Raw genomic sequence first — 17,166 nt, 5'->3', positions numbered from 1 at the left:
ACTGTAAAAAAATAACATGTTATACAGTGCTTCAGCTTGCTATGGGTTTATGTGTTTAGACACTGTACGTATTAGTACTTCACACATACCTGTCCGAAGACTTCCTCATTCACAGTGAAGGTAAGGTCCAGCACGTCAGTGATGTCATTGTCTTTCATCCACTGTAGACTCTGATGGAACTCCTCATCTAGATACTCCAGATCACTCAGGTCAGTGGCTCTGCACAGGTAAACATATTTATCTCACACATGAACTTCTGTGGGGTTCACTAGCTATTACTGCACAAAGCAATCCATATTACAGTCTTAAAGTCAATTAAGGGGAGTGATTAACGCACTCACTAGCCTGACGTACATTTGCTTTGTGAGTAAATGTAAAGAATGCTGATTCTGTCAGTTGTTGTAGCCTATCATCATCCTATCTGGAGAGACTTGTATTTAGTTATCACGCTAGAAAGTCAATCTGGGTTGACTGTGTTAAGTCTAAAACTACTGGCAACATTTATGCCTGATTGCGCACTAATCATTCTGGATAATTTTTCTTTCAATTCAGACAGACAAATGTAACAGTATAGCTTCCGTCCCTCTCCTCGCCCCAACCTGGGCTTGAACCAGGGACCCTCTGCACACATCAACAACTGTCACCCACGAAGCATCGTTACCCATCGCGCCCTTGCAGAGCAAGGGGAACAACTACTTCAGGTCTCAGAGCGAGTGACGTCACCCAATTGAAACGCTATTAGCACGCACCACCGCTAACTAACTAGCCATTTCAAATCGGTTACACTCACCCCCCTTTTGACCTCCTCCTTTTCTGCAGCAACCAGTGATCCGGGTCAACAGCATCAATGTAACAGTATAGCTTCCGTCCCTCTCCTCGCCCCAACCTGGGCTTGAACCAGGGACCCTCTGCACACATCAACAACTGACACCCATGAAGCATCGTTACCCATCGCGCCACAAAAGCCGCGGCCCTTGCAGAGCAAGGGGAACAAGTACTTCAGGTCTCAGAGCGAGTGACGTCACCCGATTCAAACGCTATTAGCGCGCACCACCGCTAACTAACTAGCCATTTCACATCGGTTACACACAGACAGGCGGGCGTGCGGGCAGACAAACTCACAGTCTGAGGAGAGCCTTGTAAAAGGGCCGTGTGAAGAAGGCATCCAGGAGATACTGGTGGATCAACGCCAGTCCCAAAATACGCCCACTAAACCGGAACCTGCACAAAAACACACAGAGACAGGTCTCACACACAATTACAAATCCAATGCAATGAAATTGTTTAGGTCTCATCACATGAGACTTCCATGAAACCCATTCATTTTCTGTCTCCAATAAGTAAACAAATAAGAACAAGCCCATGGTCATGTTCATTAGGACAATGGAAAACACTTGAAAAAGCTTTGCAACAGAACACAAAAAGAGTGTTTCTTATTTGACAAGTCAAGGTCGTCCCTCCCAGTTAGTCAGTTGTCTTCCCTTTGGTGCCTAATGAACACAACCCAGGTTTCATGAGTTTGAAGGAAGTTTAAACACAGGACGAACAGATGCTCTCCTCACCATTCCAGATGGTTCTCTACGAAGGCGGACATGGGGCTGATCTGGACGGTGTACGTGTCGTTGGCTGAGTACTCAAACAGGCCATAGTAGGGGTTGAACAGCTCCTGAGACAGCAGGAAGAAGAACTCTCTGGATGGCCCACTGTAGTCCAGCCTGACGGCGTGGGAAGAGAAGAGACCAGAGTTATGTCAGTAGCAGTCAGTGATGCCAGAAGAATGAAACAGACATGCACTATCCTCTATATCGCCCAAAAACTAGCAGTTCATTCTTTAAAAGACGAGAGGGGGTTCTTTCTTGACACATGCATTACTTTTTCAAGTAACTGAATTGAATTCAATAATTGTAAAGACATGCACTTTCATGCAATGGTTGAACTCTACGGATCAAAGTCCCTCTTTGTTGTAATGTCTGTGTTCAAGTCAATAGAAGCAGCTTTGGCTTACCCCTCCTCTCCTATGAAGGTGATGTAGAGCTTATTCCTCTGTAGTTCCTTGCGTGAGTAGGCCATGACCTGGTTAAAGGTACCCTCCAACAGGTGGTCTCTCCGGACAATAAGCCTGGAACACAACAACATCATAGGATGCTGAGCAACACAGACATGGATATACAATATGGTGCTAATTTGCACACACAACCCTAAAGTTTCTTAGAAACAGTAGGGTTGTATAGAGCTGTAACTACATAAAAAGGTGTGAGTGATCATGTTGCTGGACAGTTTTCCTTACTTGATTTTTCCTGGACCCTGGCCATAGCCTTTAGCCTCCAGTTTCCTGTAGAAGTTGCGTAGCTTGGCCTCAAAGTCTCTCCGGTACGGGGCAGGTGCTCTCGCTCTCGACATTCCTGTTGACAAGCGCATTCATTCCATGACATGACACACAGACCACACCAGGATAACCATCTGTGACGTTTTTATTTGACCAATTCTTGTGAATTAACCAAATGTTCTTGTGTGTACATTTTCAACCCACTATCTCTCCATTTGTCATTAGTGCAAACCCACCTGGAGAACTCTGTGGTGAAGACCCAGGTGAACAACGAGGAGAGAAGCTGAAGCCAGGATGGAAGGAGGGTGGAACATATGACATGATTTCCTCTTCAAACAAGCTGTATAGAGAACCAAAAAGTTACAAAAATGAAAATAATTACAATACTACAACACAAAACAAATGTGTTTCAGGGGTAATATGAACAGTTGCATCCTACCTCAGTAGTATCACCAGGTCTGCATCACATGCCAGTTTCTCCAGTCTTTGGGTGCCCTCTGTTCTGATGTAGTGGATCTTTTCCCTGCAAGCACACATGACACTATAATCTGGACTAGACTGGGTAGGTGTGTTTTATCAAACCTGACATAGAATAACTTTATAATCCTTATTACTGTGTAACTATTCCTATAATTACAGTGTAACAAGTACTCATTATTACTCCGTACTTAGGGTTACTTCAGGGTTAGGGTTGTGGTTGAGGCTGGGGTTAGGGTTGAACCGAGATGTGGACATGAAGCTAGGGTTAAGGTCAGGGTTAAGGTTGAGGCTTGTGTTAGGGTTGAACCAGGATGTGGACATGAAGCTAGGGTTAAGGTTGAGGCTTGTGTTAGGGTTGAACCAGGATATGGACATGAAGCTAGGTTTAGGGTTGTGGTTGAGGTTGGGGTTAGGGTTGTACCGGGATGTGTACATGAAGCTAGGGTTAAGGTTAGGGTTAGGGTTGAGGCTTGTGTTAGGGTTGAACCAGGATGTGGACATGAAACTAGGTTTAGGGTTGTGGTTGAGGCTGGGGTTAGGGTTGTACCAGGATGTGGATATGAAGCTAGGGTTAGGGTTATGGTTGAGGCTTGGGTTAGGGTTGAACCAGGATGTGAACATAACGCTAGGGTTAGGGGTAAGGTTAGGGTTACTGCTATAAGTAATAATGAGTAATTACAAGACTTGTTACACTGTAATTACATGAGTAGTTACACAGTAATAAGGGCACTAATGTAAGGCGTTACCCTTTATTTTTCCCAAAGGAACCAATACAGTGGTGAGTGAGAAATATTCACATTCTCTGAATCTACAAGGTCCTTATTTGAAAAACAAATCCAATTCATCCCCCAGTGGTATCTACCTCAGGGAATGGTTCCTGGACAGGGCTGGCTGGCGCTCTGTTAGAATTTCTAATATTCCAGGCTGACGCAGGAAGACCACTATCTTCTCATTATAAGCTGTGAGTGGAAGGAAGACATTGAGTTCAGAAGACAGTTAGACTTACGCAACAGAAACTATATGGTAAATGTGAATTATGACTGTGTTCTTTGTGTATGTACAGTACACACCTTGTGGCACTGGGTCTGGGGGATGCTGACTTCGTATTGCTGCCACCACACTGTTCCCTGGCCGTGACAACAAGGCCACACCTCGACTACGGGAGACCTCAGAGGCCTGAAAAAATACATATGAAAAAAGGATCAGTTATAAACAAGCAAATACATCAATTCCATATTTCCATCATTCTAATACATGAATGGCCCCAATTAAACAGTTACTACACTTAAAAACAAGGAAATGTCTTCTGTGTGCTGTGTCCTGACCTCTCCTGCGCTGTAGCTGCGTAGTCTCTGCAGGTGCTGCCTGTGGGTCAGGTGGTTGGGCAGGCAACCGTTCTGCAGGGGGATTCTGGGGTCAATGAACGTGGTCGCCCGGCTGTTGTGGTCCACAAAGAAGTTCTGGACCAAAGAGAAGATGTTACAGGTAAAAACTTACCAAAGTTAGAAACACAAATCTAAACACTGCTAGATCTGAAGGCAAATACCAAATCAATAGAATCATTAGTATACTTATTCAGACCAACCCACCCCCTCCTTTTTCCCACATATTTTCCATCTTTCAACCAAGGTACAATCAGCCCTTATGTGAATAGGTGGGTGAGTTATCTGTGGATGAACTGAGGATCTTTGTCTCTGCACCTTTCCCTGAGGGTCAGTCTTGATCTCCCAGCCCCGGGGCAGTTCCAGCTGGGCGTCAGAGAAGCGGTTGAGGAAGGTGACCAGGTCTCTGTTGTGCTGGTACCTCTCAAGGTTACGAGCATCTCTACGAATCTTCAGGATCATGTGCTTCAGGCACGTACTGCTGGTGAACATGCGATAGGCCCCCTGAGAAGAGAAGAAGAGCTCGGCATGACCATGGAAACTAGAAACACCATATGCAACCAATCTGAACCAAAATGGAAGAATATTCAGCATCTGTTACTGAAGACTACAATATGTTACTAAGCATTGATATTGCTGTTCAAAGGGAAATTATGCTTATTTGTCAGATGAGCCATGCTGACTGTGTAGAGTTATAAACGTCCACTGGGGAGACAGCGACTCACATAGTTGGCGTGGAGGACAGTGAAGAACTCTGGGTGTGTGATGAACTTCACCGCTGGGCTCTGTAGCAGAGCTGTGATTTTCTGACTGTTGACTGGAGATGATGACGATGAGGAGGAGCTGTCTCTTCTAAGCTCTACACACACAGACCAGGAGAAAATAAAGGTTAAATTCACTGAATGGTGACTGTCATGTACAATGTTGTATGTATGTAGTACTTTGATAAGTCTCTCACTAAACAGGATCTGTGTAGACCCATTAGTTTTACAAAGCAAGACTACACTTAAATTGCACATCAGCTTATTGCATTCTGTAATTGTGACATTGTGGTGTGGTCCTACTCACCATTAGCCATTGGAGGAGAGTCAGTCTCACTGCTGTTGTTGTTGAGGCTTGTTCTCTCACTCCTGCTTCTGCTTCCTTCATTCTCACTCCTGTCTGTGGCCATGGTCCTCTGGATGCTCTGGTACCTGACAAACACACCAGCACACATTTACCAAACATCCAGAAATCAGAGCAGCGCTGCCTGCATATAGACCAATTCTTTAAGATTGCAAGAAACCAGTGAACACGACTTATCATATACTATCTCTTATCTGAGTACGTTTACATGCACAGTAATAATTTGATTCTAAACTGACTATGGCAGTAGGCAGATTATGCAGTAATCATGTAAACACCTTACTCTGCTTATCTTAATATGCATAAGGTCAACATCGAAGTAAACATACGCAGATTAAAACACCTGGTTTTCTGAGCAATCTTTAGAATTATTAGGACATGTTAACACCTTCATCTGTGTTCCAGCCGTGTATTTGATCTGTGTATGGGCTAGCACCAGCCGAGCGAGCCTCCCTCTTTAGCATGAGTGAAGTGAGTTCGGAAACAACTGAATGTATGCGTCTTAGAAGTAGTTTTCACATGCAAACTTTATATGTCCAAACTCAGAATCAAATATGCTTCCCAAAAATAACATGTACGCTGTGGTAGAACGTTTATTTTGATTGGTGATTTTCTGCATTTATCAGAGTGCCTTCAGTAGCCTGATTTCAGATCTGACCATGTAAACAGGATTATGAGGGAAATCGTTCTTCTTACAAAGCATGTATAAACATTTTAATAGAACTATTATATTAATCTGACTATCAACAATAATTGCATTATTGTGTGCATGTAACCATACTCATTGAGTTTATGCAGTCAAATCCAGCTTGAAATGTCATAATTTGTCTGCCAGTAATATTTAGTGCAGATTCTTAATTGCCCGTAAAGGGATAAAATACAGTTGTATTCCATTGACTATTGACTTTTGTTATTGAATTCAATGTTAATTCATCCAGAGAAGAGGGTCAGAACTCAATCTTATACTCACAAAGCCCCAGAGAGAAAGGAATTGAATTTGAGACCATTGATCAATGGATTATACCACCATAATAGTCTTCTACACATGTGAAGTCTGACAATGAAAAAGATCTCTGACACAGCCCCGACACTGTCCACTGCTCATGCTTCCAATTGGACACGCTTCTCATTCCAGACACATACAGCGAATTCCACCAGCGCAGCAATAACCATTTAAATGAATTTCTCCTCCATCGCTTTCTGTCTCCCCAATCCCGTTAAGAGATTTCATGCACTGCAGTTGTATAATAACACTTATGCAATAACACTTATTCACAGCCTGTTCTGCACATTTCTCATTTGATTTTTACTGTCAAGTAATTCTTTCTCTATCCAAAATATCTCAGGCATTTGATGGAGAGTTCTTCTAGTAATGGCTCTAATATAAGCCCCCACAAAAATCACACCTTACAAAGCAAGCAGCCACAGCACATACCAAATGTTCAGCACACAAAATATTTTGGTATCAAAGAGATTCAATAATTTCATCTTAATACAAAACTCCCCAATACTCATAAAGAACTGAACCTATGAAAATCATCCAAAAAACAAAGAGGCTTTACATTCTTCCTACAACCACCAAATGGCCCTATATAATGTATGTTTTCAGTTGAGCTTTTTGAACATAAAATGAAGAAACAATCCCAAAAGTATCGTAGTGACTACAAAAAAAGTGTAGTGACTACAACATGACTACAGAACTGTGTTTTAGACACTGTCTCCCTAGCTCTCTTCTCTTTCTTACCCTCTACCCCTTCACTCACCTTCTATTGAGCTGTTCCATCTGCTGAACAGATCCGGACCGCCTCATGCCGTCGGGCGTGGCTGCTGAAGTGGGTCTCTGCCACGTGGTGGTCCTGTTGATGTGGTCCACATAGAACACACGACCATGGCTGTCCACACGTGCCTCCCAGTCTACACACACACACACACACACACACACACACACACACACACACACACACATAAGCAAACAAGAAAATGCACATCTAGAGGCGGCACTCCTAGTGGCCAGTGATTTTAATGCAAGGAAACTAAAATCGGTCTTACCTCATTTTTACCAGCATGTCACCTAGAGGTGAAAAACTCTAGATCACCTTTACTCCACACATAGAAACGTATACAAGGCTCACCCTCGCCTCCATTTGGCAAATCTGAAATCTGACCATAACTCTATCCTCCTGATTCCTACTTACAAGCAAGAACTCAAACAGGAAGTACCAGTGATGCGCTCAATACAGAAGTGGTCCAATGAAGCAGATGTTTAGCTACAGGACTGTTTCGCTAGCACAGATGGGAATATGTTCCGGGACTCATCCAATAACATTGAGGAGTTTACCACATCAGTCACCGGCTTCGTTAATAAGTGCATCGACAACATCATCCCCACAGTGATTGTATGTACAATATTAGTCAAAAGTTTGTACACACCTACTCATTTAAGGGTTTTTCTTTATTTTGATCGTAGCGGGATTTCTTATAAGTGTCTGGATTAGTGTCCAGCTCCTTGAAAGCGGTAGCTCTAGACTTTAGCTCAGTGGGGATGTTGCCTGTAATCCATGGCTGGTTGGGATATGTACAGTACCAGTCAAAAGTTTGGACACCCCTACTCACCTCAGGGTTTTTCTTTATTTTTACTATTTTCTACATTTTAGAATAATAGTGAATACATCAAAACTATGAAATAACACATATGGAATCATGTAGTAACCAAAAAATATATTTTATATTTGAGATTCTTCAAAATAGCCAAGCTTTGCCTTGAATAGCCAAGCTTTGCCTCCCAAGCTTTGCCTTTGCACACTCTTGGCATTCTATTAACGAGATAGTCACCTGGAATGCATTTCAATTAACAGTTGTGCCTAGTTAAGTTCATTTGTGCAATTTCTTTCCCTCTTAATGTGTTTGAGCCAATCAGTTGTGTTGTGACAAGGTAGGGGTAGTACAGTTGTGGCCAGAAGTTTTGAGAATGACACAAATATACATTTTCACAAAGTCTGCTGCCTCAGTTTGTATGATGGCAATTTGCATATACTCCAAAATGTTATGAAGAGTGATCAGATGAATTGCAATTAATTGCAAAGTCCCTCTTTGCCATGCAAATGAACTGAATCCCCAAAAAACATTTCCACTGCATTTCTGCCCTGCCACAAAAGGACCAGCTGACATCATGTCAGTGATTCTCTCGTTAACACAGGTGTGAGTGTTGACAAGGCTGGAGATCACTGTCATGCTGATTGAGTTCGAATAACAGACTGGAAGCTTCAAAAGGAGGGTGGTGCTTGGAATCATAGTTCTTCCTCTGTAAAATATGGTTACCTGCAAGGAAACACGTGCCGTCATCATTGCTTTGCACAAAAAGGGCTTGCTGCCAGTAAGATTGCACCTAAATCAACCATTTATCGGATCATCAAGAACTTCAAGGAGAGCGGTTCAATTGTTGTGAAGAAGGCTTCAGGGCGCCCAAGAAAGTCCAGCAAGCGCCAGGACCGTCTCCTAAAGTTGATTCAGCTGCGGGATCGGGGCACTACCAGTACAGAGCTTGCTCAGGAATGGCAGCAGGCAGGTGTGAATGCATCTGCATGCACAGTGAGGCGAAGACTTTTGGAGGATGGCCTGGTGTCAAGAAGGGCAGCAAAGAAGCCACTTCTCTCTAGGAAAAACATCAGGGACAGACTGATATTCTGCAAACGGTATAGGAATTGGACTGCTGAGGACTGGGGTAAAGTCATTTCTCTGATGAATCCCCTTTCCGATTGTTTGGGGCATGCGGAAAAAACTTGTCTGGAGAAGACAAGGTGAGCGCTACCATCAGTCCTGAGTCATGCCAACAGTAAAGCATCCTGAGACCATTCATGTGTGTGGTTGCTTCTCAGCCAAGCGAGTGGGCTCACTCACAATTTTGCCTAAGAATACAGCCATGAATAAAGAATGGTACCAACACATCCTCCGAGAGCAACTTCTCCCAACCATCCAGGAACAGTTCGGTGACGAACAATGCCTTTTCCAGCATGATGGAGCACCTTGCCATAAGGCAAAAGTGATAACTAAGTGGCTCGGGGAACAAAACATCGATATTTTGGGTCCATGGCCAGGAAACTCCCCAGACCTTAATCCCATTGAGAACTTGTGGTCAATCCTCAAGAGGCGGGTGGACAAACAAAAACCCACAAATTCTGACAAATTCTAAGCATTGATTATGCAAGAATGGGCTGCCATCAGTCAGGATGTGGCTCAGAAGTTAATTTACAGCATGCCAAGGCGGATTGCAGAGGTCTTGAAAAAGAAGGGTCAACACTGTACATATTAACTCTTTGCATCAAGTTCATGTAATTGTCAATAAAAGCCTTTGACACTTATGAAATGCTTGTAATTATACTTCAGTATTCCATAGTAACATCTGACAAAAATATCTAAAGACACTGAGGCAGCAGACTTTGTGAAAATTAATATTTGTGTCATTCTCAAAACTTTTGACCACGACTGTATACAGAAGATCAGGAAACAGACTACAGTGTCAAATCTGCTGAATTGGAGAATCACTTCTTGAATCGGGGCTACAGCATTCAGATCCTGAAAGATGCAGGTATAAGGGCTGGAATACTTGACAGAGAGAACGTGTTGCGAAGGGGAGTGCCTCGTGATACATCAGAGAGAATGTATTTTGTTACAAAATACAGCACTGAAGCAGAGAACATTAAAAGAATCCTTAAAAATAATTGGGGAATCATCCAAAGTGATTCGCTACTACGCCAAGTTTTCCCTGAGCCACCAGTCATAAGCTTTAAGAGATGTCCTACTCTAAATGACAAATTATTCCACAGCTATCTTCCTGGTGACTCTCAAAAAACTTGGCTTGACCACAAACCCAAGGGCTCTTTTAAATGTAACCATTGCAGAAATATTGCACAGAAAAAGTATTTTGTTGAGACAGCTTCTAAAATGGAGTATTAAGTCAAGCATTTCATTAACTGCAAAACCACTCATGTCATCTATAGATTGGAATGTCCACAGTGCAAGGTGTTCTACATTGGACGGACAAAGGACGCCTTCAAGACCGCTTAGCGGAACACAAGTGCGCCATACGGGTAGGCAATGAAGACTACCCCATGGCAAGGCACTACAAGTCCTTACACCATGGCAACCCTGCCTCCCTACAAGCTATGGGTATTGATCATGTTCTGGCCTCAATTAGAAAAAGGGACTGTCTTAAACAGTTAAACCAAAGGGAAAGTTTTGGGATTTACAAACTACAGGCCACTAAGTACCATGGTTTAAATTAAGATATGGATTTCTCACCCTTCCTGTAGGGTCGTGATAGGTCCATTTGCTGTCATCTAGTGGACATTTTGCACAATTGCCCTAAGCTATGTTTAGACTGTTGTTGTTCATGTTTGCTGTGTTCTAGTGTACTATGGAATATATTGCTTTCTTATTCTTAACACTTCTCCCAGTCATATTTAAGGTTAGAACTACCTTTCTAGGCGTTCTGATACTTCTAGTTTGGAGTTTAATCTTTTGATAACATAGGTACAGTATTTCACTTTTAATGTATATAGTATTGCTTACTAGGTGTGTCCAATCAATTTTGTAACCAGTCCCTCTTCAAATTAGGGCTAATTGGAAAAGCTGTTTTAAAAGAGGACATTGTATTATTTCTTTGTACCCCCTGACGAAGGCCATGCAGCCGAAATGCGTCAGATTTTAAAAACGTTGTTTCTATAGAACATGCAATACAAATAAAGGCATTTGAATTAATTATATGAAGAGTGCCTTGGTCCTCCTTTCTTTTTAAGGTACACTTGTTAATTGACATGCATTCCAGGTGACTACCTCAAAGCTGGTTGAGAGAATGCCAACAGTGTGCAAAGCTGTCATCAAAGCAAAGGGTGGCTACTTTGAAGAACCTCAAATACAAAATATATTTTGATTTGGTTAATACATGATACATGATTCCATATGTGTTATTTAATAGTTTTGATGTCTTCACTATCATTCTGCAATGTAGAAAATAGTAAAAATAAAGAAAAACCCTGAAATGAGTAGGTATGTCCAAACATTTGACTGGTACTGTACATATCCCAACCAGAAGCCACGGATTACATGCAACATCCCCACTGAGCTAAAGTCTAGAGCTGCCGCTTTCAAGGAGCGGGACACTAAGAAATCCCGCTACGATCTTCGACAAGCCATTAAACCCTCAAATATCAGTACAGGACTAATATTGAATCCTACTACAATGGCTCTAACGCTCGTTAGATGTGGAAGGCTTGCAAACTATCACTGATTACAAAGGGAAGCCCTGCCGCGAGCTGCCAAGTGAGACAAGCCTGTCAGATGAGCTAAATCCCTTCTATAACTATGATTATTATTTGGCCCTGCTGGTCATTTAGGAATGTTTGAACATCTTGAAAAACAATCTAGCCTTGTACTCTTATAATCTCCATCGGGACAGCCAGAAGAGGACTGGACAACCCTCAGAGCCTGGTTCCTCTCTAGGTTTCTTCCTAGGTTCCTTCTACATCTGCATTGCTTGCTTTTTGGGGTTTTAGGCTGGGTTTCTGTATAAGCACTTTGTGACTTCTGCTGATGTAAAAAGGGCTTTATAAATACATTTGATTGATATGCTCGCATCGAGGCAAGCGACACTGAACCATGCATGAGAGCACCAGCTGTTCTGGACGACTGTGTTCTCTTGCTCTCCGTAGCAGGGCCATTTGTGACTTGTTTTGGTAGTCAGTGGCTGTATCGGAGGTGGAGTGGTTTCATTTATTTTCTGAGTGTATTTCACCAGCTTCTCAGGCTCCATCTCAGAGTGCTTCATTCTATAGCTAGAGGACTCCTGATATCTCCAGGAGTGGTAAGTATAATTTATTTTGTCTTATATCTGTTGTGGTCTAGTACTGTCTTTTGCTAGCTAGTACTTTAAGTGCTACATGTCTTCCCAGTGGCCTACTTGGTGTGTGAACTGCTGACTGCTCATAATTTACAGAGAGTTGTGACACATCAACCAGGATCAAAGGGCAGGGCAATTTGTAAATTGTTTTGGTAATCAGTAGCTGTATTGGACCGGGAGTTGTTTCACCTCTTCTAGGCAATCAGCAATACCTACAGGGAGGTGTGTGAACTGCTGACTGCTCATAATTTACAGAGAGTTGTGACACATCAACCAGGATCAAAGGGCAGGGCAATTTGTAAATTGTTTTGGTAATCAGTAGCTGTATTGGACCGGGAGTTGTTTCACCTCTTCTAGGCAATCAGCAATACCTACAGGGAGGTGTGCTCTCTACCTCTGCTAGGCAATTAACAATTAGTGTTAATTCTTCAGTTTCCCCTGATTTCTCAGTGGCAACTGTAAGCAACATGACCGTCGCCAAAACAAAGACTGTTCAGCAGAGTTATTCAAGGAAGGCTCCACACCACTCTCTCACTTGAGTATCTTACGCAGTTATTTACAGATTATCCCATTTCTCTTTTGTATCTTTGTCAACTATGTGTGTGTTTTCTATACCTGTTCACACCTCTCCCTGTAGGCTTTACAGATGCTCTCCACACCTTGGCTGCAACCCTTCTAATTTAGTGTACCCTGCACGCACAACCATGTGGAATTCCGGGTCCCTGGCAGCATTTGAAACTGCCGATCTGCGGTCAAGAATGACAAGTTCATCTCAGCCTACGCTGCCATTCAGTCCCTTGACTTTTTGGCCCTGACTGAGACATGGGTCCCCCAGAGAACACAACAGATGCTCTTTCTTCATCTGACTATGTTTTCTCTCATAGTCCGAGAGCATCTGGTCGTCGTGGTGGTGGCACAGGTTTTCCCATTTCTCCTAAGCGGGGATTTTCTCTTTTCTCCCTCTCTCACCTGTCCATGTCCTAATTTGAATCCCATGCTGTCACTGTCACTTGTCCACTCAAGCTTAACATTATTGTCATCTATCGCCCAACAGGTGCCCTTGGAATGTTCCTCAATGAGCTTGACACTTTGATAAGCTAATTTCCTGACGATGGCGTCTGCCTTCGATTAATTTCTTTCCAACTCTCTCTTTCCCCCTTGCCTCTTTTGACCTCACCCTTACCCAATTCTCTCCAACTCACAAGGCAGGCAATACGCTTGACCTCATCTTTACTAGAGGCTGCTCGCCTACTAATCTCACTGCAACCCCCCCCCCCCCCCCCCCCATTCTCTGATCACTACTTTGTTTCCTTTTCTGTCTCCCTTTCCTCCAACCCTAAACACTCAGCTAAACACTAGATGGTCATGCGCTGTCGCAATCTTCGCTCTCTCTTTCCCACTACTCTCTCCTCTTCTATTCTACCATCTCTCCCTTCTGATAAAAATCCTTCTCACTCCTGTCTCCTGAGTCTGCCTCTTCAACCCTACTCTCCTCTGTTTCCGTATCCTATGACACGCACTGTTCCCTTTCCTCCTGTTCGGCTGGGCCTCCCCTCCTGCTCCATGGCTGAGTGACCTATTGCGAGCTTATAGAACAGGGCTGCAAGAGGACCTATCATCCTTTCACTCCCTCCTCTCTATCTTCTCTTCCTCTGTATCCGCTGCTAAAGCCACTTTCTACCACTCAACATTTCAAGCTTCTACCTCTAACCCTAGGGAACTCTTTTCCACCTTCTCCTCCCTTCTTAATCCTCCATCCTTTCGCCCTCTCTGCGGACGACTTTGTCACCACTTTGAAAAAAAGGTTGACAACATCTGCTACCCTATTGAGTCCACTGGTCTCACTCACACAGAACTACCCTACGCCTTGAACTCTTTCTCCCCTCTCTCTCCGGATGACATCATGCAACTAGTAAGGTCTGGCCGCCCGACAACCTGCCCGCTTGACACCATCCCCTCCTCCCTTCTCCAGACCTCTGGATCTCAGATCTCTGGAGACCTTCTCCCATTCCAGTACACTTGTTTATCAACAAGGAATATGCATGATTTGACTCAGACAACATTTATACCAAATGCTTACTTGGTGGCAGTGGTTCATCGATGGTGGGGTAGTGATGGGAATCAGGACGCAGAGCAGGAAGCTGGCTAACTGGAGGATGACTTGAAGGTAAGGGACAATCTCCTATGGGATGACAAAACAGGTCAGTCTACCCTAAGTTATCAAAACTACATCTCCATATCTCAAGTTAGTATTCAGTGAGGAACTGAACTCACGTCCTATCCTCCCACTGGGCCCAGCCACGGGTGACTCTCCATTTCCCATGAAGCTCTGGGGGCTCTGGACCTGCGTGGATGGGGCCTCTTGCCATTGGGGCATCCCATCTCCTGGCTCCCTGCTCTCTGCTCCGTTCACCTCCATGTCCTCATCCTCTTGGGAGGAGAATGCACTGCTCCCCTCAGATGTCCTGCTTGCAGCCAGTAGAGGTCCCCGGGTGTGGCCTACTCGGCCCTCGTAGCATGAGTTACTACAGCAGGGCTCCATGTCATCCTCGTCGGACACTCTCTGGTGACCCCTGACCTGGCCCTGGGGGTGGCGCCCCTCGCTGTCCAGCAGCAGGGCCAGGTCGGACAGACGCTCGATGGACAGGCTGCGGGGCAGGGTCCTCCTTGGGCCAGGGGTCAGGGGCTCGGCCTTCTCATCCTCTTCTGAGCCATCCTGGTCTCTGGGGATTAGCTGGTCAGGGCCTGGGTCTGGGTCTGGGTCTGGGTCCGAGTCGGGCTCCATCTCAGCCTCAGCCTGCTCTCCCTCCCCGTCCTCCTGGGTCTCTGGCTGGGCAGAGGGCAGGTTGTGGAGGAGGTGGTGGATGCGGATGTAGTGTGAGCGAGGGGTTTCAGGCTCCCCGCAAGCCGAGGCGATGACTGTCTCCAGCTCGGACACAGGCAGGGAGCAGGGCCGGTTCTTACGCCTAGGAGTGGTCCTGACGCGCAGGGAGCAGCAGTCCTCGTCCCCCTCTTCCTGCCCCACTGCCTGCTGTTCTGCTGGCCCTCGAGAGGCTCCAAACGCTGCACTCTCCATGTCCTGCACTACAGCAGAGTGTACTGCAGAGCTGAACTGACCCTCTACTGGGGCACTATCCACCCCCTCTGCCCACTCAGCCTCCTGCCCAATAGCCCTCTGCTCCTCTGGGACAGCAGGCTGAGGACTAGTGGGGGTCTGCTGGTCCCCTTCCTCACTGTTCTCCTCTACCGTGGGTAGCTTCTCTGCAGCAACAGCTACAGCCACAACCGCCTCCCCGTGAGCACCATGGACTTCTGGTTTGCTTGGTTCTGTTATTAGGGCCTCAGCTCTGGAACTGCCAGGCCCTGAGTCTCCATCTCCATCTGTGGGCTGCTTTGAACTCGAAGGCCTTGCTGGATCCCCCTCCATGGGAGTGTCAGTATCTGTATCCCCTCCAATAGGGAGTTCTGGAGCTCCAGTATATTCCCCCTCATCCATGGGGAGTTCAGGAGCCCCCGGACCCAGGCTCAGGGTGTCCTCTGCCTGGCCTTGGGCCTGGGAGGACTGGCCTTCCCCTTGGTTCTCCTGCACAGTGGCACACTCCGGCTCCGTGCTGAGAGACATGTCCTCATCATCTGCAGGGGGAGAACAGAGCTCATTATCTCACAGTCAGGGGCCTGGCTACCACACAGTGGGGCATATCCACATTAACTCACACTCTTTTAACTCTTAATAGACTATTCTGTTTCTGCTATGGTATGTCAATAAATATAAAATGTTGTATAAATCGAAGCAGCATGACAATATGGCACATGTCAATACCAGAATAATCAATGCTTAATATCTGCCTGTCCAAACCTAGATATGACAGTTGATATTTACAGACATACAGTAGATATTATATATTATAATTGTCCTACCTCTGTATTAAGAAATAGACTAATTGAACCTAAATGAGAGGAAGAAGACAAACAGGATGTGAACAAACCTGGGTTGAAATACTATGTGTTTCTGTTCAAAAACTTTGAGCGTTTGATTGAGCCTGCTGAGAGAACCAGATGGGTGGGGTTTGTAACTTTGGGACTATTCCCTTAGCTCCATTACGCTAGGCAAGTTTTATCAAGTGCAGCTAAAGTGTTTGAAGGAATCTAGTACTATTTGAACCCAGGTCTGGACGTGTGTGAGATGATGTGTATGAGAGAAAGAGGAACCTGGATGAATGGAGGAAGTGATCTCAAATCTGAACTGCAGCTGTCCACTGACATATTCCGTCGGCAGCCTTCGCCCCAGTGTGTAGCTGACCACACGGTCACTATGGAGGAAAGAAAGAGGGGAAGGACAGGGAGGGAGAGAGGAGAGGTGAGAGATAGAGATAAAGAGAGGGAGGATGAGAGTGAGAAAAGTGGGGTGAGAGAGGGAGAAAGGAAGAGAAAGAGAGGGAGGTGAACAGAGGGTGAGCGATGAGGGAGAAGGGGGTGGGGGAATTCAAGAGAGACGTGTTACTTTATGATTCAACCCCCCCCCCCCCCCCACGTTTTGGTGTTTGCCCTGCTTTAGAGGGCTCTTGTAAAGGGTTTCCAAAATATCAATTCATAAGCATTTCATTATCCTGATAATCCTATGAGCGTCCTGTTTATTCCTGAGCCGTACCCAATAGCATGCTTCTCCAGTAGCCGCTGCACAGGCATGGACAGCTTGCCCAGGAAACGTTTGATGATAGGACGACTCTTGGCAAACTTATCTTTCACCTCGATCTCCAGAACATCCGTGGGCAGAGACACAAAGTTGAAGCGCTGAGGAGAGAGAGAAAGACATAGAATCAATTTTTAAATGCCTGTATAAGGGCTATGTGTAAGTATGCGTGTAGTGTTAGAGATGGGTGTCACTGTAAGATGCTTGTGTAGTTGTTAGTACTACTGAAAACACTTGCAGCAACAGGAAACAAAGAGGGAGTTATCCA

The 17,166-nt window shown here is 44.9% G+C and overlaps 1 protein-coding gene across 1 annotated transcript in view; it reads right to left on the bottom strand.

The window, feature by feature from the left end:
* The window catches only part of LOC106569213 (E3 ubiquitin-protein ligase HECW1), a 65,993-nt gene that overhangs the window by 16,180 nt on the left and 32,647 nt on the right, over positions 1–17,166 (bottom strand). Inside the window, exons 7-24 of the mRNA XM_014140349.3 lie at positions 16,857–16,999; positions 16,418–16,518; positions 14,483–15,841; positions 14,289–14,390; positions 7,077–7,227; positions 5,257–5,381; positions 4,914–5,047; positions 4,507–4,692; positions 4,132–4,266; positions 3,877–3,982; positions 3,669–3,765; positions 2,766–2,849; positions 2,563–2,666; positions 2,288–2,402; positions 2,006–2,119; positions 1,563–1,715; positions 1,123–1,221; positions 90–219 (exon numbers count right to left, since the gene is read on the bottom strand). Coding sequence (XP_013995824.3) covers positions 90–219; positions 1,123–1,221; positions 1,563–1,715; positions 2,006–2,119; positions 2,288–2,402; positions 2,563–2,666; positions 2,766–2,849; positions 3,669–3,765; positions 3,877–3,982; positions 4,132–4,266; positions 4,507–4,692; positions 4,914–5,047; positions 5,257–5,381; positions 7,077–7,227; positions 14,289–14,390; positions 14,483–15,841; positions 16,418–16,518; positions 16,857–16,999 — 3,438 coding nt within the window. The remainder of the gene's footprint in view (positions 1–89; positions 220–1,122; positions 1,222–1,562; positions 1,716–2,005; positions 2,120–2,287; positions 2,403–2,562; positions 2,667–2,765; positions 2,850–3,668; positions 3,766–3,876; positions 3,983–4,131; positions 4,267–4,506; positions 4,693–4,913; positions 5,048–5,256; positions 5,382–7,076; positions 7,228–14,288; positions 14,391–14,482; positions 15,842–16,417; positions 16,519–16,856; positions 17,000–17,166) is intronic.

This window comes from Salmo salar, chromosome 14 (assembly GCF_965601325.2).
Source record: "Salmo salar chromosome 14, fSalSal1, whole genome shotgun sequence".
Lineage (NCBI taxonomy): Eukaryota > Metazoa > Chordata > Actinopteri > Salmoniformes > Salmonidae > Salmo > Salmo salar.
This window is presented reverse-complemented; position numbering and strand designations above follow the sequence as displayed.